At 43.1% G+C, this 27,142-nt stretch overlaps 2 protein-coding genes across 3 annotated transcripts; one reads left to right on the forward strand and one right to left on the reverse strand.

Annotated features, from left to right (window-relative positions):
• The first annotated feature begins 1,449 nt into the window (after positions 1 to 1,449).
• Positions 1,450 to 27,056, forward strand: mterf2 (mitochondrial transcription termination factor 2). Of its 2 annotated transcripts, none has more exons than XR_015760385.1 (2): positions 1,450 to 1,841; positions 26,468 to 27,056. XR_015760385.1 is itself a non-coding variant. In XM_087997079.1 (2 exons), the coding sequence occupies exon 1, from the start codon at positions 4,990 to 4,992 to the stop codon at positions 6,139 to 6,141; it is 1,152 nt and encodes a 383-aa protein (XP_087853205.1). In that variant the 5' UTR covers positions 4,420 to 4,989; the 3' UTR covers positions 6,142 to 6,206; positions 26,468 to 27,056. The 2 variants fall into 2 exon arrangements, 1 of the variants encoding a protein (XP_087853205.1); XM_087997079.1 differs by lacking the exon at positions 1,450 to 1,841 and adding an exon at positions 4,420 to 6,206.
• LOC122559801 (dihydrofolate reductase) lies at positions 8,854 to 24,753 on the reverse strand. Its single transcript, XM_087997080.1, has 6 exons — positions 24,435 to 24,753; positions 20,289 to 20,338; positions 14,670 to 14,766; positions 12,485 to 12,611; positions 10,616 to 10,731; positions 8,854 to 8,965 (listed from the first exon to the last, which is right to left on the reverse strand). The coding sequence occupies exons 1-6, from the start codon at positions 24,548 to 24,550 to the stop codon at positions 8,881 to 8,883; spliced, it is 591 nt and encodes a 196-aa protein (XP_087853206.1). The 5' UTR covers positions 24,551 to 24,753; the 3' UTR covers positions 8,854 to 8,880.
• Positions 27,057 to 27,142: the final 86 nt, after the last annotated feature.

Raw genomic sequence — 27,142 nt, forward strand, 5'->3', positions numbered from 1 at the left:
TTAGGATTATATTCGCTAGACTTTGAGGGATCTCATAAAATTCTATAAAATTCTCACAGAAATATACAGGGTAGACACAGGAAGGATGTTCCCAATGACAGGAGACTCCAGAACCAGGGGCCAGAGTCCACTGTGATGGGGTAAACCATTTAGGACTCAGATGAGGAGTAATCTCTTCTCCTAGAAAGTGCTGAACCTGTGGAATTCACTACCAAGCGGTCCAGGCCACAACATTGTATGCTTTCAAGGAGTTAGCTATAGCACTTAGTGCTAAACGCATCAAATGAGACGGAGAAATCAGAAGCAGTCTATTGAATTTGGTGATCAGCACTGATCATGATAAATTGTGTATCAGGCTCAAAGGGCCAAATGGCCTACTCTTGCTCCTATTTTCCATGCTTCTGTGTAAACCACTATTTGTTCCCATACCAGCATTTGTTAATGCCCACCAGCTACCTCTTTCTACCCTACCTGAGAGCAAAGGAATCTATGAGACCTGGGATATTGGTTACAGTATGGGAAGGTGCCAGGAACTCAGAGGGAATCTTAACCCATCAAGGCTGAGCCACAACAGAGACCAAAAGATGAATCTACTCCCTGATCTGGTTAGGCTACTTAGGTTTGTCTTTACAAGATGGAGCAGTTATGCTCAAGCCCAGGTCTCATTGGAGATGGAGCATCAGTGTCCACCAATACTCGCCACGCCTTTACGGAGACACGGGCACCACAGGGATGAAGTGCTTTATTACCCCTCAACTCTATTTTGATTTCATCCTTACCCAGCCCCTTCACTTTTTTTCACATAAGCATTATCTATATTGGGCTTTGTTGTAACTGATTCCCTGGTCATATGGAGGTTTGCCTGGTGGTGGGAAACGTTGAATAAAATCTTTTGCACATGATGCCTTTTCATTGAATCGCTGCACATACACACACAAACACAACACGGGTGTTGTGGGGAGCAAACACTACTGTTCTGTGGGAGTGGGGGGGGGTGAAGAAAGGCAATTGAGGGCGCAGGACACCAGCCGTTCACAATTTACAGCAATTTCGGATAAAACGACCGATTTCAAACAGAAATTCCACACCCCAGAGGGCTCACCAAGACTGTAAGCAGTTACATTACAGGGGGCGGGGCTTCAGTTCAAGATTGTTACATTCCAGGGGGCGGGGCTTCAGTTCATGGTTATTACATTCCAGGGGGCGGGGCTTCAGTTCAAGGTGGTCACATTCTAAGGGGCGGGGCTTCAGTTCAAGGTTGTCACATTCTAAGGGGCGGGGCTTCAGTGCAAGGTTGTCACATTCTAAGGGGCGGGGCTTCAGTTCAAGTTGCGACATTCCACAGGAGCATGTCCACTGACAGCGGGCGGGATACATGAAGGCGGGGCCACACTGTGGTTGGGGCTATAAGTGGAGATGGATTGCATTTTGGGGATAGGGCACTATAAATCTGAGCGGGGCGGAAAGAGACTTGGGCTGAAGGGGGTAGAGCAGGGATATATCGTGTGCAACAACAAAAGCAGAAATTGTTAGAAAAGCTCAGCAAATCTGGCAGCATCTGTGGAGAGAAATCAGAGTAAACGTTTCGGGTTCTTAGAATTGCTGCCGGATCTGCTGAGCTTTTCCAGCAAATTCTGTTTCTGGCTGACAGCATCAACAGTTCTTTCAGGTGGCGTGGGGGCGGAGCTCCAGTCTAGGGGGCGTGGCTACAGGCCAGGGGTGGGGCTGCAGGCCAAACGCGAGGCTCCGGGCCGGGGCGTGCTAGAGTTGAAGGAGCGGGGCGTAGATAAATACTGGAACCGGGTTCAAGGCGGACTCCGTGAAGGGTGCGGCGCTTTCAGGTACTGAGGGAGGGCTACGGGGAAAAGTGTGTCCGAGTGTGTGGATGGGTTTGTGCGGGGCTGGGCCTGAGCGACAGGAATGAGAGCTGTGCCCCTCCTCGGCCATGGGGGCGGGGCTACAGTGAGGGGGTGTGGCTGTTATCCGTCACCAGAGGGAGCGGTGTTACACTGTGGGGTGGGGCTACAGTGAGGGGGTGTGGCTGTTATCCTTCACCAGAGGGAGCGGTGTTACACTGTGGGGCGGGGCTACAGTGAGGAGGTGTGGCTATTATTCCGTCACCAGAGGGAGCGGGTTTACACCGTGGGGCGGGGCTACAGTGAGGGGGTGTGGCTGTTATTCCGTCACCAGAGGGAGCGGTGTTACACTGTGGGGCGGGGCTACAGTGAGGAGGTGTGGCTGTTATTCCGTCACCAGAGGGAGCGGTGTTACGCTGTGGGGCGGGGCTACAGTGAGGAGGTGTGGCTATTATTCCGTCACCAGAGGGAGCGGGTTTACACCGTGGGGCGGGGCTACAGTGAGGGGGTGTGGCTGTTATTCCGTCACCAGAGGGAGCGGTGTTACGCTGTGGGGCGGGGCTACAGTGAGAGGGTGTGGCTGTTATTTCCGTCACCAGAGGGAGCGGGGTTTCCCTGGGGGCGGGTTTCGGGATTGGCCTGTTCCCCCCACCCCAGAGTTGGGGGCGGAGAGAGGATGGGGCCCTCCCATTGGCCGGTTGCGGGAGAAGGTAGGGCCTGGAAGCCTGCTGCGGCGATGGGACGGGGCGAGTACATTGACAGCCTGCGACCTGGAGGCAGAGCCCAGGGGATCCGGGAGCGGTTGAAGGCCCACTTTTGACCTGCCCAAAAGAAATCCCAGAGTGGGCAAGGGGCCGCAATCTCCACATGGTCATCCCTTGAGGAAACTGATATGGAATCTGCAGCACCTCTCAAATCAGAGCATTGGAAAGATGTGTGAGACAGCACTTAGGCCTCAGCTGGAGTAGTTGTGTTAGGATCCACACTTTTGCTGGTGCTTCTGAAACCTTTTCCGACCTCTGAGAACGGGGCATGGTGGAGCATCTGTGTAGGAATAAAACTGTCTGTTAGAATAGGAATAAAACTAGAGGGCACAGATTTAAAAAACCTAAGGGTATAGATTTTAAAAAGTACCTGAGGGGCAACTTTTTCATGCAGAGGGTGTGCATGTATGGAACAAGCTGTCAGAGGAAGTGGCTTATGTGGGTACAATTACAACATTTAAAGGCATCAGGATAGGTATATGAGTAGGTATGGTTTAGAGGGTTTTGGGCCAAGGACTGGTAAATGGGGCTGGATGAGATTGGGATGTCTAGTCCGCGCGGATGAGTTGGACTGAAGAGTTTGCTTCTGTGCTGTATGATTCCAGGAATCTAAATAGCATTGGTAGGCTATGACTCGGACAGTACTGCAAGGATCTGTACTTGGAACACATCTGTGATGGAGACTTGCAGACCAAAAGGAATATTTCAAATCTTGCATAAAATACAAAGCTTATCAGAAATGTGTACTGTGAGGAAGATGTAAAGCGATTTTGGGAGGATTTGCATAGATACAACAATTAGGCAAGAATGTGACAATATAATGTGGAAAAATGTCGAAGTTATCCACTTTGGTAGGAAGAACAGATACAGAGTTTTTTAATTGGTGAAAAGTTGGAAAGTGTAGGATGGGGTATTTGGGTGTCCTTGCCAAATAAATCAGTGAAGGCTAACACGCAGATGCAGTAAGTTATTGAGAAGGCTAATGGAACATTAATTTTTATCACAAGAGGTTTTGACTACAGCGTTAGTGAAGACTTGCTTCAATTGTATGGGAGCTTGGTTAGACCATACCTTGAGTATTGTACGTTTTGATTTCCTTTTTTGTTTCCAGGAAGATATTACTCTTAGAGAGTGAGTGCAACTAAGGATTACTAGACTTGTGTCCAGGGATGGTGGGACTGTCCAATGAAGAGAGAGAGAGAGGGCAAACTGGGACTGTATTCTCTAGAATTTCAAAGAATGAAAGGTGATCTCATTGAAAACTATGAAGTACTTAAAGCGATAGGGTAAATGCAGATAAGATATTTCCACTGTTTGATGTGTCTAGAACCAGGGGCACAATTTAACAATAAGGGGGATGTCATTAATGATGTTTTTTTTTCAACCCTGAGAGTTATGAATCTTTGAGCTTCCAAAACACTGGAGTACAGAATTTAGAATATATTCATAAATTAGAAGTTAAAAAATGTTTGAATATCAGAGGCATAAAAGGTTATGACGACAGTGCATTGATATGTTGATCAGTCAAGATCGTATTAAATGGGGTAGAGCAAGCTCAATGGGTTGAATGGCCTACTCTTGATCCTATATTATAAGTTAGAGTTCCTCAACAGCCATCACTGCCTTGGACCTCACAGCCCCACTTTGGATCTTGACCCCTACTTTCAGAAGCTCTAAGGTGAAGGCTTCAGAAAGAATGCTGAAAGGATTCATAAGACAGGTTCCAGGTGTGAGAAACCTGAGTTATGAAGATAGACAGAAGAATTTAGGAAACTCTCTCCTTGCAGAAGAGAGTTAAAAGGAGTTTTGACAGATATTCAAAGCCATGAGCAATTTGGACAGAATAAATAGAGGGAACCTGTTCCCACAGGTTGGAAGGATTGTGAACAAGAGGGTTACAGATTGAAAACATTGCTTAAGAAGCAGTAAAAACACAAGGAAACAATTTGCAGACAGCAAGATCCATTCTACGATCTGGAATACACAACCTGAGAACATGGTGGGGACAGGTCCAACTCTGGCTTTCAAAATGGAATTATATAAGTACCTGAAGGAAAAGAAGGTGTAGTGTTGACAGAGAGAGGAGAGGGACTAACTGAGGTGCTCTTGCTGAGAGCTGGCAGAGGCTGGATGGGCCGAATAGTTTCTTTAAGTGCTATAACCGTTCTCGAATCACCTTATATTGGTGCCCTCTGGTTGCCAGCCCTTCTGTCATTGTCAACGTTCTCTGTATTTACTCTATCAAAACTAATCATTATTTTAAACACTTCAAATGTGCTGTCATAACTTGTGCGGTCATAGCTTTCACTGTTAGCTTTCCTTCAGTCCAAGGTGATATGAAAATGTTCAGATCCAGCTCTCTCTAGAAGATGTTTCGATTAGGATTGTTATACAGTGGACGGTATGGGGAACATTGGTTTCCTTCAGCCCTATGCAGCCAAGGACTGTACAGAGGCTGCCTTCAGTTCACAGCCTCCAGTGCACAGCGAAAGGAAAACAGACAGACTGTGGAGAGTCTGAAGCAGCTGTCAGTGGACGTAGCGAGGATTCGTCAGCTGAAAAACTGGGTTTTGCTTGTGAACGAGGTTTATGTCTATGAAACTGCCAGCATTTTAAAGGAAATAGGAGTTGAGGGGAAGAAGGTAGCCCTCATTTTGGAACGATATCCTGAGGCCATCCTCTGCAAGCCAGCAGAAATCAGAGCCCAGCAGGAGTTATGGGGCAGATTGTGCACCAATGAGAAGGAACTGGCAAGAATTATTGAGCGCTTCCCAGAATCATTCTTTACAATAAAAAACCACAAGAATCGACAGGACAATATCAAATATTTCCAAGCATTAAACATAAATAACAGGATCATCGGTCGCTTGCTGGTCAGTTCTCCCCAGACTTTCTGTACTGGTGTGGATCAGAACAGGGCTGTGATTGAGAATTTACAGCAGACCTACCTTCTGCTGGGTGGTAAACAGGCTGACATGAGGATCTGGTTAATGAAACTGCTGAGCCAAAATCCTTTCATTTTTTTGAAACCTCCAAACTTGGTGTGTGAAAACCTGACCTTTCTGCGATCCTTAGGCTTCAGCAATGCTGAGCTCCTAAAGCTCATCTCCAAGCTCAAAGGGTTGATAGCCGAGCTATCCCTCAGTACTATGGAGAAAAGCAGTGCATTCTGTCGACAGTCATTGCAGTGCACTGATGAGGGATTGAAGATCATTTTCATGAGCTGCCCGGCCTTGCTGTACTTCTCGGCTCCCATATTGGAGGAGCGCCTCACTGCCATTTTACGGGAAGGGTTTTCAGTGGAACAGGTCAGAGCGAGCCCTACAGTTCTCGAGCTGTCTCCACAGATTGTGCACCGTCGCATAAAGAGGCTGATCTCTTTAGGGTATGATGTGAAAAGAGACAGCCTGGAACTGCTCACAGGAACCAAGAAGGATTTTGAAGTCCGTTGTGGAAAGATGAACTGGAGGAAAGAGAGACCCTTGTTTAACCCAGTTGCTCCCTTGAGCATTGAGGACTAACCGGCCAGTAAGTACCAGGGTGTGTCAACCCAAGATGTGCCCTTGAAGCTGGAACATAGGAGCAGGTATGTAGGACGCTCAGCCCCTGGAGCCTGCTGTAGCATTCAGTAACATCACAGCTGTTCTGATTGTGGCCTCAATAACATTTTCCTGGCTGCCCCTGACTCTCTTGTCTACCAAAGTCTGTCTTTGCGATGTTGCGGTTCGTATTGTATTCAGGTTTTGCACATACTGAATATATGAGATTTCAGCCAGAGACAGATTGGTGTATTTAAAATGATTGGCAGATTCCATTTGGGCAACTAGGGGAAAAAAAGCAATGTATTCACCTAAAAGGTCAGGAAAACCTGAAATTCTGCATACAGCTCCCCAACTCAGAAAATATAAAACAAAACAAAATGTTTACCATGTGCAAATCAGTCATGGTCTAATTGAGGAGTGAAACAGCTTTGAGTTATCAAATGGCCTCTTGTTATGTGCCAGTTGTTAATAATTTTTCATAAACAAATCCATCAAGCTCGTGGTTACTTTTCCTGTCAGCCTTCTCACAAGGAGTAGATATGGATATTCATTGCAAGGTCTGATTCTGCCATTGGACAACACTTGCTGAACAATCCAGAGTGTATCATTAGCTACATTAACAACTCCTTCCAGTTGAGCCTGTGGCTCAGTTATGTTTAATAAAAGTGATATGCTTTCATAAGAAGGGACCCGTGCACTACAAATAAAAGGAATATAGTTAATCCTTTTTTTTTTAAGTTACTCACAAGCTTCTGACTCCTACCACGACACCCAAATCTCCCTTACCCTTTATAATTCTGAGGTCATTCTCTGTTTAAATATTAGTGCTTTGTACTCTGTACAAAGTGAGCAACTTTATATGTGCTCACATTATTTTCCATCAGCCAGCTTTTTGCCCACTCACTCAACATATGTACATCTACAACCTCCTTACGTCTTCCTCACATCATACTTTCTGACTTGTCTTGGTGTCAATGATTAATTTTCCAAGATTATAGAAACCAATGTAACAAAACTTGCTTTGATTAAATGACCTTCTTGGAATTTGTTGAAATTCCTGTTAATATGTGTACTGTCTTTCTGATAGTTCCAGCTGTGCCAAATATTGAATTTAGTCTCACAAATCCCATAAATATTCTCTGGGGAACCAAAGTCCATCTCTGTGTTGACTGACAACACAGCCCTAGCTGTGAACGTGGCAAAGTAGAAGGATTAAACAGTGTTCTAGTTCTGTGAGAGGTTCCCGAGAGTGTAATACTGAGCTATTGGTCGGTTTGAATGATTGGACTGCTGCCAAGATCATCTTTAAATTATTGAGAACATGATTGCAGTGCACCATGTCATTGTTTGGATGCCTTCCTATCGTCGTCGTTTAACCATTAACTTGAGCTAAACGCATCCTCTTCATTCAAGGCTCAACTTTGTAATGTGGTATTTCTGCCGCTATTGATAGGTTTAGTTTCCCCCTTGTCTAGTCCTTTGAACCTTTGCACGTGTCTGTCTTGAATTCACTGCCTCCTCTTAAGACTTCGCTGTCTTTCTCTCAATTCTTGACCAAAATGTATCCCTTAATCAACACGAAACAGATGATTTAGTCACCCACATCATTGCTAGATATATATTACAACAGTGACTACGTTTACTTCATTGGCTTTAATGCACTTTTGGGTGTCCCGAGAAGATCTGCTAGGGAAGTGTAACATTTCTTTCATTTAAAAAAAAATTCGAGCAGGAATAGGGCATCTGTCCCTTCAAGCATGCTCGCTATTCAATAAGATCACAGTTGGAGCCGCAGTTCTGCCGAAGACCTAAAGAAACTACAGAGTTGTGAATGCAGCCCAGTCCATCACAAAAAAATCCCCGTTTCTTCCACTGACTCCGTCTATACTTCCCACTGCCTCGGGAAAGCAGCCAACATAATCAAATACCCCTCCCATCCCAGTTATACTCCCTTCCACGCTGTTCCATTGGGCAGAAGATACAAAAGTTTGAAAAAAAAAGTACTAACAGATTTATACCCCCCTCACTACTGCCTTACAGCCATAGTACCCATATTCCTCGGTATCCATGTTGTGTGTGTAGGTGCAAGATGCAATGGAATCCTCTGTTTATATTGGTCAGCCAGGTCTTCCTGATTAAAGTCGAGAGTGGGGTGCTGGAAAAGCATAGCAGGTCAGGTAGAATCGACGTTTTGGGCAAGAGCCCTCCATCAGGACTAAGACTTGTGAGCCGAGGGGATGGAGAGATAAATGGGAAAGGTAGCTGAGAGTGTGATATGTAGACCGAGGTGGGGGTAATAGTGATAGTTCGGAATGGATAGGTGGGAAGGAAGGTGGATAGGTGGGAAGGAAGATGGACAGGTCATGAGGGCGGTGCCAAGTTGGAAGGTTGGAACTGGGATAAGGTAAGGGGGAGGGGGAATGAGGAAACTGGTGAAATCCATATTGATGCCATGTAGTTGGAAGGTCCCAAGGCAGAAGATGAGGCGTTCTTTGGGTGTCAGGTAGTTAGAGAGTGGCGATGGAGGAGGCGCAGGACCTGCATGTCCTCGGCAGAGTGGGAGCGGGGAGTTGAAGTGGTTGGCCACAGGGCAGTGGGGTCGGTTGGTGTAGGTGTCCCGGAGATGTGTCCCAGGTTAACAACCCCAATCAAGAATCTCGTAATCAAGAAGATCCACCTGGTTCCAATCACTACACACACAAAGTTTAATATTGAGATTTATTCTTTGCAAACCTTTTGAAAGACTTGGAATTTATATTTGATGCCATTTTCCTCTTGGATGTCACTTGGAACTCCAGGAAACCTAAACACAAAAGTTTTACATGAAAAGCCATGGACCTGTATGAACATAATCAGCAACACTGATGATCACTTCCTGTAAACCACAAGGCAAATAATGAGGGAGTGAAATGGTATCAGGGCAAACAAGAACATGGAATTCAGGCAGCAATTAGATTAGCCATGATATTATCCAATGATCTAGTCTGCTCCTAATCTATATGTTCTTAGCTGTTTTCCAGTATTTTTCCGAACTAATTACCATAGACTCTTCCACTATCAAAAAGACAGATTTTAAGGAATCTTTTGAAGGTCAGAGATTTGAAGGAAGTTTAGGGTAGAATTTCAGAGTGTGGAGACAAGATGGCTAAACTCCCTTTTCACTGAAAGTAAATGGGAGGAAGGAGAGGGAAGAAAGACCTCTGAAAATGGAGGCGCTTTGAACAGGAATTCCATGCAATGGAGCATACCTTTGATATGGTGGTGGGAACTCAAAGATGTGAGATAGCCCATTTAGCCCAATCATCCACAGAAACCTTCCCTGGGGATTTTTCCAAGGCTTTCCTTGATCAACTGTAATCTTGGCAGAAGATTTGTGGAAGCCCTTTGACAGCAGGTATCTGGGCTTTGCATCAAAGTTCTCACAGCCAAATGGGAGGAGACCGCAGGAAATTCTCAATATAATGACCACCTGCCCCACATGGGACCTAAGCACGTCTTAACATAAGCCTAATACCTGCCTTATCTTGAATGTGTACCGGTGTTCCATTATCCTACTAGCTGAACCTGCCCTTGTATGAGGATTAACCATTCCTATTCCAGTTAGTATCATATCTCACTATGAGAGACCTGCCTCAATTAAATCCATGAGCCAAATTATTTACTCTCTCCTCTTCCCTCTGTCTTTGACAGAGGAACTAATCTCACTTTCCCAGTCTCTCCCAACCTCAGAAAGTAAGTTTTCAAAGTATTCCCGAAGACCCGACTGAGATAGTTAATTGAGGGGCTGCCAGTGAAACCACTGTACAGAATATCCTTCGACAAATAGGGAATGTGCCTTGATCAGTCCACTCGCATTTGAGATAGTGTTGTCCTGACTCGCCCATCAATCTCTTTCAGCCTCTCCTACAGGTAGTTCCAAATCATTCATTCTTTGTGAATCATCATCTGCACTCTGGAAAAACAGCCTTAGCATCAATGCCTTTAGTTCTCGTATACCCTGGGACAGCCTGTGAGAGACTGATCCACGAAGACTGAAGGCTGAGTCTGAGGGATTTCAGTAGGTGAGCCAACAGAGAGTGATAATGTTGTGATTCAATGCATTAAAATGTCAAAAACGAAAACAGAAGTTGCTGGGAAAGCTCAGCAGATCTGACAGCATCTGTGAAGAGAAATCAGAATTGACATTTTGGGTCCAGCAACCCTTCCTCAGAGCTCATTAAATGGCAGCTAACCTCAATCCCCACCCATTCCAGTTTTTAAGTTCCCAAGACAACCCCCCACTGATCCTCCCTCTCATGTTGAAACTGCACCTCCCTCTGCTAGTTCTCACAGACTCCCCACTCACCGTGACCAGAATCTACCTACCACCCCCTCATCCCATCATAACCCCTATCCCCAGATCTTCATTTCTGACCTGGAACATTTCTGTTAAAACAAAGATTTTGATGCTCACTCATCAAGCAGCTTAAACGTGTTCCAGTCGAACTTTGGGAAGAAAGTGTCGCAGCTGAATTCAGCCATGATATGTGTGAGGTAGATCCGATCACAGTTTGGATGCTTCATGGCCTCCTGTGAACAGAAAGAGAAAATTGATTAGTGGCTTTGCAACCTTTTTCTTCTTTCCTGAAACACGGGCTAACATTTTGTTGGCCATCCCTAATTACCCTTGAATTGAGAGGATTGCCAGCCCCTTTCAGAGGGCAGTTAAGAGTCAACCACATTGCTGGGGAGTCACACGTAGACCATCCAAACAACAGCAGCAGGTTTCCTTCCCTAAAAGGCATTGGTGTACTAGTCAGACTAGCTTTTAATTCCAGCTTTGTTCATGGATTTCAAATGTCACCTTCTGTTGTGGGAGGATTTGTACCCTTGTCTCTAGGGCGTTAGCCTGGGCTTCAGCATTACCGGATCAGTGAAACTGCTACGACATCATCAGATCCCCTCACAGCACAGGATCTTTTAAAGGGCCTTTACAATGGTTACTGTAACATATACAAAGAGAGCTTCCTTCACCTGGAGCAAATTACTCAATGACATGTTGAGTAATTCTTGATTATACAGCAGGAAACAATTGCTCACGATAGTGTAAAGAAGTTAGTTTAGCACAACACTACACAACGTAAAAGATCAATTTCAAACCAGCTCCACCTGTTTGGCTGAGACGATGGGTCACCGGTCTATATTGCAGGGAATTATTAGGACCAGGTTAATGATCTTAATTTGTTTTGGATTCCAGTTAGAGATTGCAGGGACCGCATACTCCTGCAATGAAAACTATAGGCAGGTAGGTGTAAAGAATGGGGTAGGTAGGATCGATTGGAAAACTACAATACACTCTGACCCAGATGGAAGGAACGTACCATCTTTCTCTTGTCCCACTACTCTATTGGCTCCACATTTAATTGTTTTACCCAATTCTCAATAAGGTCGATTGTATGCTTTCACTAAATTTAAAATAGGGGAATTCATCAACCATGTTTCTTCAATCAACTCAAAATTATTGATGTATCAAAAAACAAATCATATTCAGTGAAGTTGCAAAAACTGGATAAGCCAGTTTGTAATATGAAACTAGAAATGATTAAATATTCCCTTCACAAACACACACACAACCAGTAAAGGAACAGAATGATTTCTCTATGTAGAGTCATTTGGCCAATATGTCTTAGTTCTTGAAGTTAAAAGGATAAGATGTGGAGTATTTAGATGTTGTATTGAGAACGAGAATAGGGTTTCTTTCATTGCACCTCAGGGAGACAGCCCTGTCTAGTTTCAGTCTCCCTACCTAAGAAAGAGCATATTTGTCTTAGAGGGAGTGCAATAAGGATTCATTTTCTGCCATGTGGTGATTATCCAAAAAGAAGGGATTGAGTAGACGCAGCTGTATTCATTAAAACTCAGAGAAGCGATCACATTGAAACTTCTGAAATTCTTAAGGAGTTTACCACACGTCAGCATATTCAACCAGCCTGTATCTTGAAATCTATCAACATTGTCCTTGCAGTTCATAGTAATTTCAAGTTTTCTTGGGTCTGCAAATTTTGAAATGGTTTCCTTTACTCAAGCCTAGATTTATTCAATACAGGAAGTTCACAGTTCTGTAGAACAGAAAGAGGGCAGTTGCATGTAAATGGACCAGCTTATCATCAGAATTTACACATTTCTCCAGGATGTGGAGAAAGCACTGGTTTCCGTGCAAATCTCATATAACGTGATGGTGTCATCACCCCAAAGAGCAGGAGGGCAACTAAGCTGCAGAACTCTGACATAAATCGATGTGATAAACACTGACTAATATTTCAAACACTTTTCACAGCTTTACCTCAAAGGGTTTGACGCCACCTATAACCCATATTGTTTCAATCTCTTCACTTAGAGGTGGCATTGAAGCAAGTTGAATAGCACTGGTCAGATCCCGGCAGAGATAGTCTGCATTGTCAGGCACTGAACTGATCAAGAAAAAAGTCAAAGTCACTCATGTTCCTGGATACATATATAACTTCTAAATTTAAATCATTGTCGAGCATTCACCTGCTCTTAAATAAATGCCACATAGGATTTTGCTGTCAGTATTCATTTCTTTGATCAATGAACAAAGAATTAAGTAGAAGATGCTTTAGTCTCAGAAGCTCTGGAGAATTAAAGTAAAGGCTTTTTTTTCTTTCAATTAGCAAGTAGATATAAGCTTGTTTTATTTTTGAAAGTAATGTTGGTAATCAAAAAAAATAAATTTTGCTAACAGAGGAGATGAGTTACTGAAGCTCATCAGGACAGGTGAAAAAATACCAAATTTCAAAGGGAAGAACAATTTATATGGCATGAGAAAGGATGCTGATTGAGAATTTTGAGTATCGCCAATAAATTCTTTTGGAATGTGTTTTATCCTCTATAGTTTAGATTCTTCCTAGACAGCATCCAACTTCAATTGTTCAATATGCAGGCTCTCTGGGTTAGGTGCAGCCTCCGGTTCCAAGTTGGCATTTGCTGATGATGAGTTGGCCAATCCAATCCAATGGACTGCCTCGGTCGATCAGAGCAGCTCCATCTTCAGCAGATCGCTTAAACAGGTTTGATCTTTCATTAAATAAAGAGTTGTCTGGCCATCATTGCGGAGGGAAAGCCCCAGTACCAGGTGGTTCACCACACATTGTGGAAGGAAGAGTGAATATCAAAAACCTTGTCGGTGCCAGGACCTAGCAGGCTTTGGCCTCACTGGGGTGCGGTTTGACATCTACTAACCCCTCACCCCACCTTACAAATCTGCCAACAGCATTTGGTTAAACAAATATGTTGGAGACAGTTCAGAGACGTTTACTAGGCTAATACTTGGAATGGGGCACGTTGACTGTGGAAATGTTGGACAGGCGTTGGAGAGATAGAGGCAACTTGACTGAAACATACAAAATCCTGAAGGGTCTTGACAGGGTGGATGTGGAGAAGATGTGGAAGAATTTTAGAATTAAGGGTCACTGTTTAAACACCTGTTTAAAAAAGAGATTAGGTAAGATTGTTGCCTCAGGGGGTCTTGACTCTTTGGAGCTCTCCCCCTGAAAAGCTGGTTGAAGCAAAGGCCTTGAATAGTTTTAAGAAAGAGGTTGATAGATTCTTGATAAGCAAGAGGCTGAAAGATTATTGGGAGAAGGAATACAGATTTGAAGTTATGATCAGATCAGGCATGACTGTATTGAATGGCAGAGCAGTCTCATGGGTCCAAATAGTCTATTCCTGCACCTTATCCATATGTTCGTAAATGAACCAGCTGCTGGTTAAACATTGCCAGTCCTCCCTACCTGCAAACAAGATCTACTAGCAATAGCAACACATTGGTCAATTTACACAGCTATCCTTTCCAACTTTTGTCCCAGTTCTCCCTTCAAGTTTCCCTCACTATGGGAGTGGGGAGAGCCTGCCCAATGGGTAGATTTCATCTCATTCAAAACCTATCTGTGTAGGACTACAATTGGGGCCATAATAACTTCAGACTCCCTGACAGTTCAGAATGCTAGCTGAACATGGGAGGCAATCCTGTGTATGAGGGTAATCCCTGACACAGAGCAGTTCACCCATTAGTTAAGTCCATGTTAAATGTCAACTTCTTGGGATTGTCCTCTGAATGGCAGCCAATTTAGGAAGATAAAGTTTGGTTTTTATATCAAAGGGTGATGACAGTCTGACCTATAGCCCCAATTTTCATCATTTTGCATCTTAAAAATGGCTCCTATTTTGCACTTGGAATTTAGGGCCAGGCATCCAGTGGATGTCCAAGAGCTTTGACAAGGAAAGGAAAGTTAGTAATGGGCTGTTGTGTTACTGCTGAGGTGAAAGTAGGTAACATTTTAACCAATTAAAAATACAATCCTTTAAGAACATAGCTTGCTAACTTTTCAGGGCTCACACTTCACCTTTGGACTTCAAGTTACCACTTTCCCAGTAAAGAGAATGAAGATTGGATCCTTTATCTCTTGTGTAAGTCCATTTGTCTCTATTTCAAGCCTCGTACAACTTACCACAATGTTCTGCTTAATACAACACAATAGCAGTTTGGCAAAGATAAACTGTCCTTGACGGCACTCCCTTTACCACAGATGATGAGGTTCTTCTTGCCTGAAATTGAAATAATGTAAAATGACATCCACACTCTACATTTCAATCAAGTCCAACAGTTTAATTTAGAATGACAGAAAGATCACAGAACCTTCATTCAGCTCAACATGTTTATACAAACTCCCTCCAACACAACTAGTCCTACACCCTACCATTACTGCCCTGCAATTTCTCTCCCTTCAGGTGTTACTTCAATCATCTTTTGAAAGCCATCACTTCATCTTCTTTCACCAAACTCTCAGGCAATGCATTCCAGACTTTAATCACTTGCCGTGTACAAACATTTTTTCTCATGTGTCCCCTTGCTTCTTCTGCCACTCACCTTAACTCAGTGCCATCTGATTCTCAATCCTCCAACCAATGGGAGCATTTGTTTTCTATCTGCTCCGTCTAGACCCCTCATGATTAAGACTACAAGACCACAAGATGGAGGAGTAGAAATTGACCAATCAGTCCATTGAGACTTCTCTGCCATTCAAATGAGATCTCGAGCAGTCTGCTAATCCTCAACTCCACTTGCTTGCCTTATTCTCATTACACTTTATTTCCTTTCTGATTAAAAACCTGTCTATTTCAGCCTTGAATATACTTTAATGATCCAACCTCATCAGCTTTCTGTGGTAAATGAACAGGTCGACTAAATTGCGTCTCACCTTTCTTTGAGATGTACAGCCCCAAGATTCTCCAATCTATCCACTTGAGTCTTTCATTCCTGGAGACACTCTTCTGTGTCCTCTCTTAAACCTTTACAACCTTCCTGAAGTGTGATTCCCAAAACTGGACACAATACGCCAGTTGAGGCATAAACAGACTTTTATAAAGGTTCACCATAATCTGTTAGCTTTTACACACCGTGTCCCTATTTATGAAGTGCAGGATGCTAAAGACATTACAAATTGCCCTGCTATCCTCAATTATTTAATGCCATAGTCCAGTTGTTAATTGATTTGAGGTGTTCCTACTTGTCATCTCAGCTTATCAACCCTGCTGTAGAATCTGCACCTAACAACCCCACCAGCCTGTGACTGACCACTTCGACTCCCCCTCCCACTCCACCAAGGTCATACAAGTCCTGGGCCTCCTCCACTGCCAAATCCAAGCCACCCAACGCCTGGAGGAAGAACATTTCAAGACCCTCCAACCACACGGGATCAATGTTGACTTCAACAGTTTCCTCATCTCTGCTCCCCCCACCTCATCCCAGATCCAAACCTCCAACTCGGCATCACGCTCTTGAACTGTCCATCTTCCTTCCCACCTATCTGCTCCACCTTCCCCTCTGACCTATCACTATCACCCCCACCTGCATCTACCTGTTGCCTTCCCAGTTACCATCCCTTCACCCCTGCCCTCCTATTTATCTCTCAGCCCCCCCTTGGTCCCCACCTCACTCCCCACGTTCCTGATGAAAGGCTTATTCCCGAAACATGACTCTCCTGCTCCTGGAATGCTGTTTGACCTGCTGTGCTTTTCCAGCGCCACACCTTTTTCCCCATCCTCTCTCTGCTGTAGAATAGCCCATTACTACCCTTCCGTTCCTCATCAAGGTTCTTGAGAACAATGGCACTTCCTGGATCCCTGGCTGCTGTTCTAAACTCCAAGTGTATTGTAGCAGCTATTTCAGAGGAATTTTGGATTAAAGTTGGAGAAAATAGGTCAGATGGTCATCACCCTTTTGATGTGTTAATAACTTTTGACCCACTACCTTCTAGAAAAGGATAAGGGCAGCAAACACATTGGAACACCAACACCACTTGCAAGTTCCCCTCCAAGCCACTCACCATCCTGACTTGGAAATATATCTCCATTCCTTCAATGTTGCTGGCTCAAAATCCTGGAACTCCCTCCTTATCAGCATTGTGGGTGTCCCTCTACACCAAGACCTTTAGCAGTTGAAGTAGACAGCTCACTGCCACCTTCTCAAGAGTCAAGTGGATGTACTGGTCCAGCCAGTGAAGGCTACAATTCCTCAATGAATTAGAAAAAACATTTTACCTTCTCAGTTTGGAGGAGTCTAAAAATGTCAAAGCTTAGTATGAACTCAAACAATGGGTGAACGACTGCCTTCAGGGATAATCCTGTTCTCTGACACCCATTTTAGAATTGTATCCTTTGTTTTATGTTTCCTTTCCTTGTTCTTTCTTTCATAAGGAGTCATTGCATTCCTCTGTATTAAATTTCATCTTGCACATGTCCTCTCATTCCACCATCTGGTCTCTGCCTTCTTGAACTCTATCAGTATCCTGCTCATGGGTTCTCAATGCTTCCAAATTTTGTGTCACCTGCAAATCATGAAATTACATCTTGTACACACAAATCTAGGTTATTAATATAGATCAGCAAGTCAGTGGACCCAATACCTATTCCTGGGGATCCCCACTATAAGCATTCCTCTTGTCCAAAACCATCTTTCCTTTACACAACTTTGCATCCATGCTGCCATCCATTATTCCACAGGTACATTTTGCTGATACACAGCACTATCAAATGCTTTTTGGAAATGCAGATACAAAACAATCACATCAACTTCATTATCCTCATCAGTCCTTCCAGTTAATTGTAAAATTAGTTCAACACATTTTACCTTTACTAAACTTTTGCTGGGTTTCCTTAATTAATTCACATTTGTCCGAGGGATGGTGAATTTTATCACTTCTAAAAGCTTTATACACTGACTTGCCAGCAGTTGCTGGATTTATCCTTACACCTTTTTGAGGGAGGTGGTTGTGTATTCATCATGTAGCAATCCAGAGGTGAATACTCTGAGGATATGGGTTCGAGTTTCACCATGGCTTGTGGCAGAAAATAAATTCAGTAAATCTAGAATTTAAAAGTGGCTGGTGATTGTCATAAAAACCTATCTGGCTCACTAAGGCCCCTCAGGAAATAAAATCCAAATCTAATCTGATCTACATGTGACTTTGAACTCAGAAATTCCTTCATTATGAAGGATTCTCCTTCACAACTTTCCCCTTGCCTGAGGTGTGATGACCCTCAGATTAAATCACCACCAGTCATCTCTCTCTCTCTCTAATGAAACAGTAAGACTATGGTGACTTTACCTTTGAGTAACTAGCCTTCTATGGTAGTTGCCGCATAGTCATTGGCCAAGTGTATTCAGACAAGTGATTGCCAGAGTAAGTGACCTGTCCCTTGAAACAAAATAAAATGACAAGTCAGCAGGGGCAGAGAGTGGTCCTCATTGGGCAACCCTTGGAGGTGGTGGTCCTTATCCGGGAGCTGAAAAATGTTGCTGGAAAAATGCAGCAGGTCAGGCAGCATCCAAGGAGCAGGAGAATCGACGTTTTGGGCATAAGCCCTGTCTTGACCAGACAGAAGATTGTCCAGTAGTGGAGGAGGCAACCCAGGGAAGAGTTCCTAACATTTCAGCCAGAAAACAGGATGCTGCCTTCAAAACTTTAATGAAACCAACACGTTCTATGCCAACAGTCTGTTTGTCCTCTGGTATCAATGAACCATTGATAAATTGTCATGGTCGTATACTTTGACTGATCAGTGGCATGATGGCTCAGTGGTTAGCAGAGCTGCCTCACTCAGGTGAGTGTCTGTGCAGAGTTTGCATGTTCTCGCCGTGTCTGGTTTCCACCAGGTGCTCTGGTTTCCTCCCACAATCCAAAGATGTGTAATGTAGGTGGATTGGCTGTGCTAAATTGCCCATATGTTCAGGGATGTGCAGGCTAGATGATTAGCCATACGAAGTGCAGGGTTATACGGATAGGGTAGGGGGATGGATTGGTGTGGATCTGCTGGGTCAAATAGTCTCTTTCTACACTGTATGAATTCTATGATATTCTGTGATAATTAATGCATTCTATCTAAACTGCTGATTCTTGACAAACTCAATAAACTATCTGAAAATTGCTTATAAATGGCCAGCTGTCTATATTAGGTAACTGTGACCATGAAAATCTCAAATTCAACAGTACTTCCTCATGAATAACTTTGTGGTCCCTAATTAGTTCCATCCTCCTTTCAACTGCTCTTTCAATATTTATATTTATCGTTTGGATTTTTTTTCATGTTAGCTGACAGTCCCTTTTTATACCTGCTCTTTGTCTATTTCTTATTTTTCATTGCCCTTTGGATTTACAGCATTCAGCCTGATTCTCACTGTTATTATCAACTTGGTATACATTACATACATCTTTTGTGTTTGGTCTGACTCTCCATCTCTGTTACTGAGGGCGCTCTGGTTTTATTTACCCTTTCTAGCCACATTGTGGGAGTGTATTTAGTGTGGCACAGTGGTTAGCACAGCTGCCTCACAGGGTCAGGGACCCAGGTTCAATTCCACCTTGGGTGACTGCATGGAGTTTGCAAGTTCTCCCTGTATCTGTGTGGATTTCCTCCCAACAATCCAAAGATGAGTTGGACCAAAGGTTCTGTTTCCATGCTGTACATCTCTTTGACTCTGTGTGCAGGCTAGGTGGATTGGCTATGCTAAATTGCCCTTGGTGTCAAGGGACGCACTGGTTAGGTAGGTTAGCAATGGGAAAATGCAAGGTTACAGGGTAGGGTGGAATGCTCTTTTGAGGGTCAGTGTGGACTCAACGAGCTGAATGGTCTGCTTCCACACTGTAAGGATTCTATGATATATCATTGCTAGACCTGAATGATCTCCTCCCTTTTTAAGAGGCAGCTCGTTGTTCCAAATCCATTTTGCCTGCCATCTTTGATCCCATGGAACAAATAAGAAAAAGCCATTCTAGAACATTCTCAACAGTCTGAGAGATGATAATTCAAGGATGTTAAATAATTTGCATCATGAAATTGAATGTTACTTTTACATTAGATTACAGTGTGGAAAGAGGCCCTTCGGCCCAACAAGTCAACACTGACCCTCCGAAGAGCAACCCACCCAGACCCATTCCTTTACATTTACCCCTTCATCTAACACTATGGGCAATTTAGCATGGCCAATTCACCTAACCTGCACATTTTTGGACTGTGGGAGGAAACCCAAGCAGACAGGTGCCTGAGGCGGGAATTGAACCAGAGTCTCTGGCACTGTGAGGCAGCAGTGCTAACCACTGTGCCAGCGTGCCGCCCAGTTTGTAAAGTTGCTGAACTGGTCACCTGGTTTGTTTATAGAATGAACTGCCAGAGGAAGTGGTAGATGCAGGTACAGTTACAACATTTAAAAGACATTTGGACAGGTACATGAATAGGAAAGGTTTGGATGGATATGGGCCAAACACAGGCAAATGGGGCTAGTTTAGTTTGGGAAACCTGGTCAGCATGGATGAGTTGGACCGAAGGGTCTGTTTCCATGCTGTCCATCTCTAACAACTATGAATCTAGGAGTTGTCAGCATTCACCAATTCTCTAATGTCAGACATCAGCTGGGAATATTTCACCTGCAGTCTCTATGGGTTCTATCCTTCAGCTCAGCTTTGTTTACTGGGGGAAATTATTTTTATTCCAAACTAATCAAACTATCACTTGTACAAAGGAATAAGGAGTCTGAAGTTACATTATTTCTTGGCATTATCGTCACATACCTGGATCAGAGACAGTAGTTATCTTCGAAAGAAAGTAATTAAGTTCATTCCTGCAGAAAAGAATCCACAATATAATGAACACTCATGATATAATGGACAGGATCTTAACCCCATTGAAGATAATCTTGGGTCAGAACAATCTCTGGGTCTTGATCCCACACTTGCCATCTGCATATCTCCAGCATGACTTTATAGTTCCCCAATCAGCCCTTTTGAGCCTTAAATATTTACACTGGCTAACCTGGTGAAACATAGTTAGTACATAAAATTCCTATCAAAACAACGTCATTGGGAATGGCAGCAATTCGTGGCAACAGTTTACCAGGTAGACACACCCATGAACTGCCAGTGGTGTTAGACCCATGTATATTTTTAGAACAAAGACTAGAAAATGGAAGTTTCAGATAATGTCTGGGATATGGGGTGTTTACTACATGACTTTGGAATGTTTGGGTCAAAAGTACAACTCTGTTTTGGTTCACTTATCATTTACAAAAAGTTGTGTACTTTGGAAAAGCAGAAATGTTCAGAGAGACAAGATAAATTCTGAAATTATTGGAAGAATCATGAGTTGAAGGTTTTGGACTGTTTGTTCCTATCTTGCCACAGACTGGGGAGGAGTGTAGTTGAAAGGAGACTGTCAAGAGAAGCTGGAAAAAACCCTCACAGTTGTGGAGAGGTTTTTAAGGAAGCAGGGCTCCCCTTTTGCTCTGTGAGAAAAGGGAAACACTCATAGGGCTCTGAAAATTGACCTCCTAACTCAATAAAAAGACTAGCTCTAATTGATCAGCTGCCTGAAAGGAGGATCTTCCATTGGCCTATCTTGTCAACAGAAACCAAAAGAATTGTAGTCATCTCATTCCATCCTTAATTCACAGGATTCTTTTTTGCACAACTTTACCCATCCATAATATCTCTGCGGAGGTGTGTACCCTATCTATACTAATGTGTGCATGTTTAGATTTAATTGAGGATGTAATTTAAGTTACATAACAGTAGTCATTAATTGCTTTTGCCATTTTTATACAGCAAGTTTGTTTATAATAAATAAGTTTTCATGTTTACTGATAAACCCTGGTGGGAGACTCTGATTTTATCCTTGATAACAGTAAAAGTAAAGAAATGCAACAATCTTAGTGATTTAGTAAGACATTTACACTTATGAAATGTTTCATGGAATAGTGGGGCTTGATTACTAGTGCACTCTTCCCATCAGTGGTGTAACAATAAATTCAGACTAGCATCATGCTAGGAAGAACAAGACACTGACAATGAAGGAAGCAACTAACAATGGCATGGTAGCTCAGTGGTTAGCACTACTGTCTCTCAGTGCGAGAGACGTGGGTTTGATTCCAGCCTTAGGTGACTGTCTGTCTGGAGCACGTTCTTCCCATGCCTATGTAGATTTCCTCCAGGTGCTTTGGTTTCCTCCCACAATCCAAAGATGTTCAAGTTCGGTGAATTGGCCATTGTGTTCAGGGATGTGTAGGTTAGGTGCATTAGTCAGGGGTAAATGTAGAGTAATAGAATAGGAGAATGAGTTTGGATGGGATACTCTTCGGAGGGTCAGTGTAGACTTGTTGGGCCAAAGGGCCAGTTCCTACACTGTAGGGATTCTATGTATGTTAAAGACTGGTTTTAAACTGAACACTGACAACATGATCCAAACATTGGGAAGACTATGATCAGATATGATATTTGATACAGCATTTAAACAAATTCATTTCCAGCACTGTGAAAATATGATCTTCAGGATACACTTATTTCCAACAGCATAATGGTGAATGTTAGTAACATTTAATTCTGCCCAGCCACAGGGGAGGGGTATTTGCAAGGTTTTCAATAGGTTACTCAGGACAGTTTATGAGTCACTGAAGAGACATGCTAGCATTACAGGCAGGAAATGTGACTGGAGAGAGAGAGAAAAAAAAACAGACTCTATGTTAAGAATGCTGCAGTTAGCTGTATTTGCAGACAATTGAACCATATGGATTCAGTGTGGGGGATTCAATGAGGAATCAACAGCAGTTTGTTTTAAAAACAAGGAAATCATTCAAAGGATGTAGGTGTCACTGGCTAGGCCAGCATTTATTGCCCATCGCTAATTACCCAAAGCACAGTTAAAAGTTAACCACATTGCTGTGGCTCTGGAGTGACACGTAACCAGAGCAGGTAAGGGCAGTCAGTGCCGTTCGACAAAGGATATTAATGAACCAGATGGGTTTTGGAAACCAGTTAGTTGGCTCTGTGCTGTTAGAAATTGTCCTAGGAATCAGTAGGCAGCTAAGTCTTGGAGTCCAAATTCAGAAGAGGTCGAAGAGAACTAAAATAAAATGAGAATGTTGTTTACTCTGTATATGTGGAACCTAATGAAGGGCTTGAAAGAGGACTGTGAACATTAATACTTCAGGGCAATGGAGGGAGTTGGGATTGAAAAGCTCACAATGAGACAAGTTTGAAGTTCAGGAATAAACCGAGGGTTAGGACCAACTCAGTGATGTTATCTGTTGACGAAAAGCTGGAGTTACATTATGAATGAACAGTAAAGTACAGAATTAGAGTGCAGAGGAGTGTAAACCCAGGAAAGGAGACCAGACTGAGAACAGTCAGTCATCAAGGCAATCCACGACAGAACACCTAATGAGACTAGGAAAAGTGAAAAATTGTGATCCCTTATGAAGTTTAATGAGATTTGGTGATTCAATTCTGTTATTAGTTTGAGGGGTAGGTAGTTGCTAAGACAAAATGTCACCAACACATTTGACGTGGGGTGTTGGCTCACAGTCTAACACCCATATTTACCACGTTAATTCTGGCTGTTATAAACAAGTTGTTCATGTAGTATTGATTGTATTATTGTTTTGTGTGTACCAAAGTTTATTGTTGTTTGTTTAAAACTGTGGAACGGTGTGACTTATTCTCACATGTTCGTGATCCCTAACGAGATAACATAAATTGGGCAATCTGGACTGGGATCATAATAGATAGCAACACGTGTATACAGCACTGTCAGCTTTCGCCAGATTCAGTTTGAGACGAGAATGTATTTGGTCCAAGCCCTGACACCCTCGCAGTACTACCATCAAATTCACTTTGGTGGGAACGGTTAGAGTGTTAACAGTGAAGGAGTAGAACTTTATCAGAAAAAGGTTTACAACCAATTATGCAGAGAACAGTTTTAAGAAAAGTGCACAGACTTTACATAGGTCATGTTGCTGGTCAGACCACTTTTGGAATACTATGTTCAATTATGGTCTCCCTGCTATAGGGAGGATGTTGTTAAACTTGAAAAGGTTCAGAAAAGATTTACAAGGATGTTGACAGTGTTGGAGAGTTTGAGCGAGAGGGAGAGGCTAAATAGACTGGGGCTATTTTCCCTCAAGTGTCAGAAGCTGAGGTGACCATATAAAATCATGAGGGGCATAGATAAAGTGAATAGCCAAAGTCTTTTCCCAAGGGTAGTGGAATCCAAAATGAGAAGGCATACGTTTAGTGTGAGAGGGGAAAGATTTAAAAGGGACCCAAGTAACAATTTTTTCATGCAGAGGGTGGTGCAGGTGTGGAATGGCAGCCAGTGGAAGTGGTGAAGGCTGGCACAATTTACATTTAAAAGGCATCTGGATGGGTATACGAATAAGAAGGTTTAGAGGGAGAGGAACCAAGTGCTGGCAAATGGGACTAGATCAGTCTAGGATATCGCGTCAGCACAAAAAGAGTTGGACCAAAGGGTCTGTTTGTTTCCCTGCTGTACAGCTCTGTGGCTCTACTTAAGGCAGTAAAGTAGCATTGCCAACATTTGATAACATTAACAGTCGCATCAAAGACCATTAAATTCCAATGCAAAGAGAGAATGAGTTCAAGCTTTAATCTGCAAAGTCCAAATTCCTCATTCTGATTGATGTTTCCTCTCCCGGGAGGCCACCGTGGGGGTTAATATCAAAGCTCATTATGGGACGTAAAATTTCTTTAATATTTCCAGAAAACATTATCTACTCTGACAATTCCCTCCATATCCAAGTCTAAAAGCCCATGAAACGCGTCTCTTCCCCCTCCCTCCCCCACTCCCACTCCCACTGTATGGATGCCGTGGAGATATAGAATAACACTATCAGAACATTTAGGTTGATTGTAGCAGTGAAAACTCACGGTAGGAGCCACGGCAAGTTTCCAGAAATGCCGATCCCCATGTTACGATCAGCTGCCGCAATTAAATGCAAGGGTTTGTGATCCATTCTGATCTCACGGGCGAGAAAGCTGGACATCGAGTCAGGGTTTGCCTGCCCGAACCACAGAATCAGCAAGTGCAGAGTCTAACTACGCTTCACTGAAAGCTGCAGCTCGACCCAAATATTGCGCGAACCATTATTTTCTTCTGCAGAGAGGGTGTGGTCTTGAGCGCCACCCACAAATTGTCACGTCTACTTTTCCGTTTCACTTTAAAACGCCCGGAAAGTTGAACCTGGATAATTGGGATATAAATCTGGTCCGAAACAGTTAATTATTGTTGCCAAGGACCCTCCCTTGGCAGCAATCTTATTCAGACATGTTAATGACACCTTGAGGGTAGGTAAGACTTAAAGCTGGATCTTCTGGACCAGAGATAAGGACTATGCCACTACGCCACAAAACGCTTAAAATGCTATGAAGTTGATTTGTTGCGAGTGTTAACGTTTTGTTGTAGAATCAGATCAGTTATCATTACTGCGCAAGACCGTTTTTTTTTAAAGCAACCTGTTTGGAAGATGAAAGGTAGTACTGAAACATGAAATCAGGATTTCCTTTTTAATAGGACGTCACTTTAACCCACTATGAAACGTCAAATCTTTCCATGGTGGTAAAATCATATCAATTTTTCTAAAGCTTGTTTATCCTTGTTATAATATCCATGCGATCATCTACTTCACTATTTGGCAATTTAAGTTGAAAGCGAAGGATATTAAGGCCTGAATTTTCAGTATGGGGAAGAGTCTTAGTGAAATGAACATGTTTATTCGGTTTCTCTCTCCATAGATTCTGCCAGACCTGTTGTTTCTTGAGAAATCGCTGTGCTCATTCCAAATTATCTGGTCTCCAGATAGTGGAGATGTACAGTATGTTAGACTATACTCAATGGGACTTCTAAGAAGTGCCGACTATGTGGGAACTGCTCAGGAAGCTGAAACTTACCGAGCAATTACGGAGCATCTGGGAGAGTGAGGCATTGGAGGATTTCAAATTTCTTACTTTATAGTTAGCCAGGAAACTTTACAGGATTAAAATCTTCTCCAGCTCCTCGCTAACAATAAAACTGACTTTCCAATCCCAGCTGCAGACACTCAATTCTCCTCTGATCATACCTCGCTTGCTCCTACTCCTAGGCACTTGACCCACCCTACCCTCCATCTGTACCACTTTACACATTTGGCACCTGACTGCTCCAGCTGCCACCCTAGCCCCTCACCCATTCACTAGCCACTATACCTCCTCATCTGCCTTTCTCAGCAGCTGCCAAAGTGGCTGAGAGAACTTTAAACACATTACCTATAAAGATACGGCCATAAAAAGCAGAAATGTTCAGGCCTACAATGCTGATCTCAGCCATATAGATTCCTGGTTAGTTTCCCATGGTAGAGGCATCCTAGACAGGCCGGACCCAGCTGCCTGGCCGTAAAATTCACTGACAAATGAACAATCTTCAATAGGATTCAGAGCAGTTGGATGCATGTGTGAGTATCTTCTAATTGGTTGTCCATTTCTTGCTGATACTGCAGCTGATGTTATCTTGTGTCAATAGTTCAGCCACAAGCATCAAACAACTGCAAAATTGAGCCATTTATAAATTGCTTCCTTTTTAAATGATCTTTTAAGTGTGAATTAGTTGTGTCCCTTGGGGGCACACTTGTAATTTGGGTTGAATTCACTGGGAATAAATCTTCTAGTGGGAGAATAGAACAATTCTGGCCCCTGATGGAGCAATCTTGATGAGGTTGAACTGAGCTCAATCCACTTGCATTCCCAATATAGCTGGTGTTGTTGAGCTGCATTCTTGAATTGTTGCAGGTTGCATTTCCATGCATGGTGCTGCTAGGGAAGAAACTCCAGGTCACGAGGGAGGTGTGGAAGTAATTTGGGGAATTGTTGTAATACATCCTATTCTGGTGAACCAATAATGTCAATTGAACCCATTTGTTCTCGCCTAGGTTGCCGAACTTCATTGTAGCTGGGACTTGTCCCAAAAAGTAGAAAATACTACATCAAACTTCCAACTTGAACCTTGTACACCACAAATCAATGTGACCTTGTAGATCACATGCCTGCAAATATCATCATCAGACCCAACCATGGCATAATCGGAGAAAATTGCTTGGAACACTGTCAATTTTATATCTCTTCAGCTATTTATAGTATGAATACTATAATTCGTATGGTATTTAAATTAAATTAGGAGAAAGTGAGGACTGCAGGTGCTGGAGATGAGTCGAAAGTGTGGTGCTGAAAAGCACAGCCCATCAGGCAGCATCAGAGGCGCAGGAGAGTCAACATTTCGAGCATAAGCAGCGCTTCACAGGAGGCTCCCAAGCACTGAGGATGTCACCTAGACTGGGGAATGAAACGTTTGCAACAAAATTTCCAGCTCGGCGAACAGAACCACAACAACGAGCACCCGAGCTACAAATCTTCACCCAAACTTTGAAGATCTTCAAGATATTTGAAAAAACCTCTATTGAATAGCTTTACTGTGATCTCTTAATTAAATATGGAAGTAAAAATTAAAATCTTGAAACCAGTCCTTCTGTCTATGTTTAATGTTCACAATTGCAGAATTTTAGTTCTTTTTTAATTCCCCATTTCCTAGTCTTCTCTCCTAATACCAC

Source organism: Chiloscyllium plagiosum, unplaced genomic scaffold (assembly GCF_037043375.1).
Source record: "Chiloscyllium plagiosum isolate Xiang-an unplaced genomic scaffold, Cpla_swu_hap1 HiC_scaffold_19, whole genome shotgun sequence".
Lineage (NCBI taxonomy): Eukaryota > Metazoa > Chordata > Chondrichthyes > Orectolobiformes > Hemiscylliidae > Chiloscyllium > Chiloscyllium plagiosum.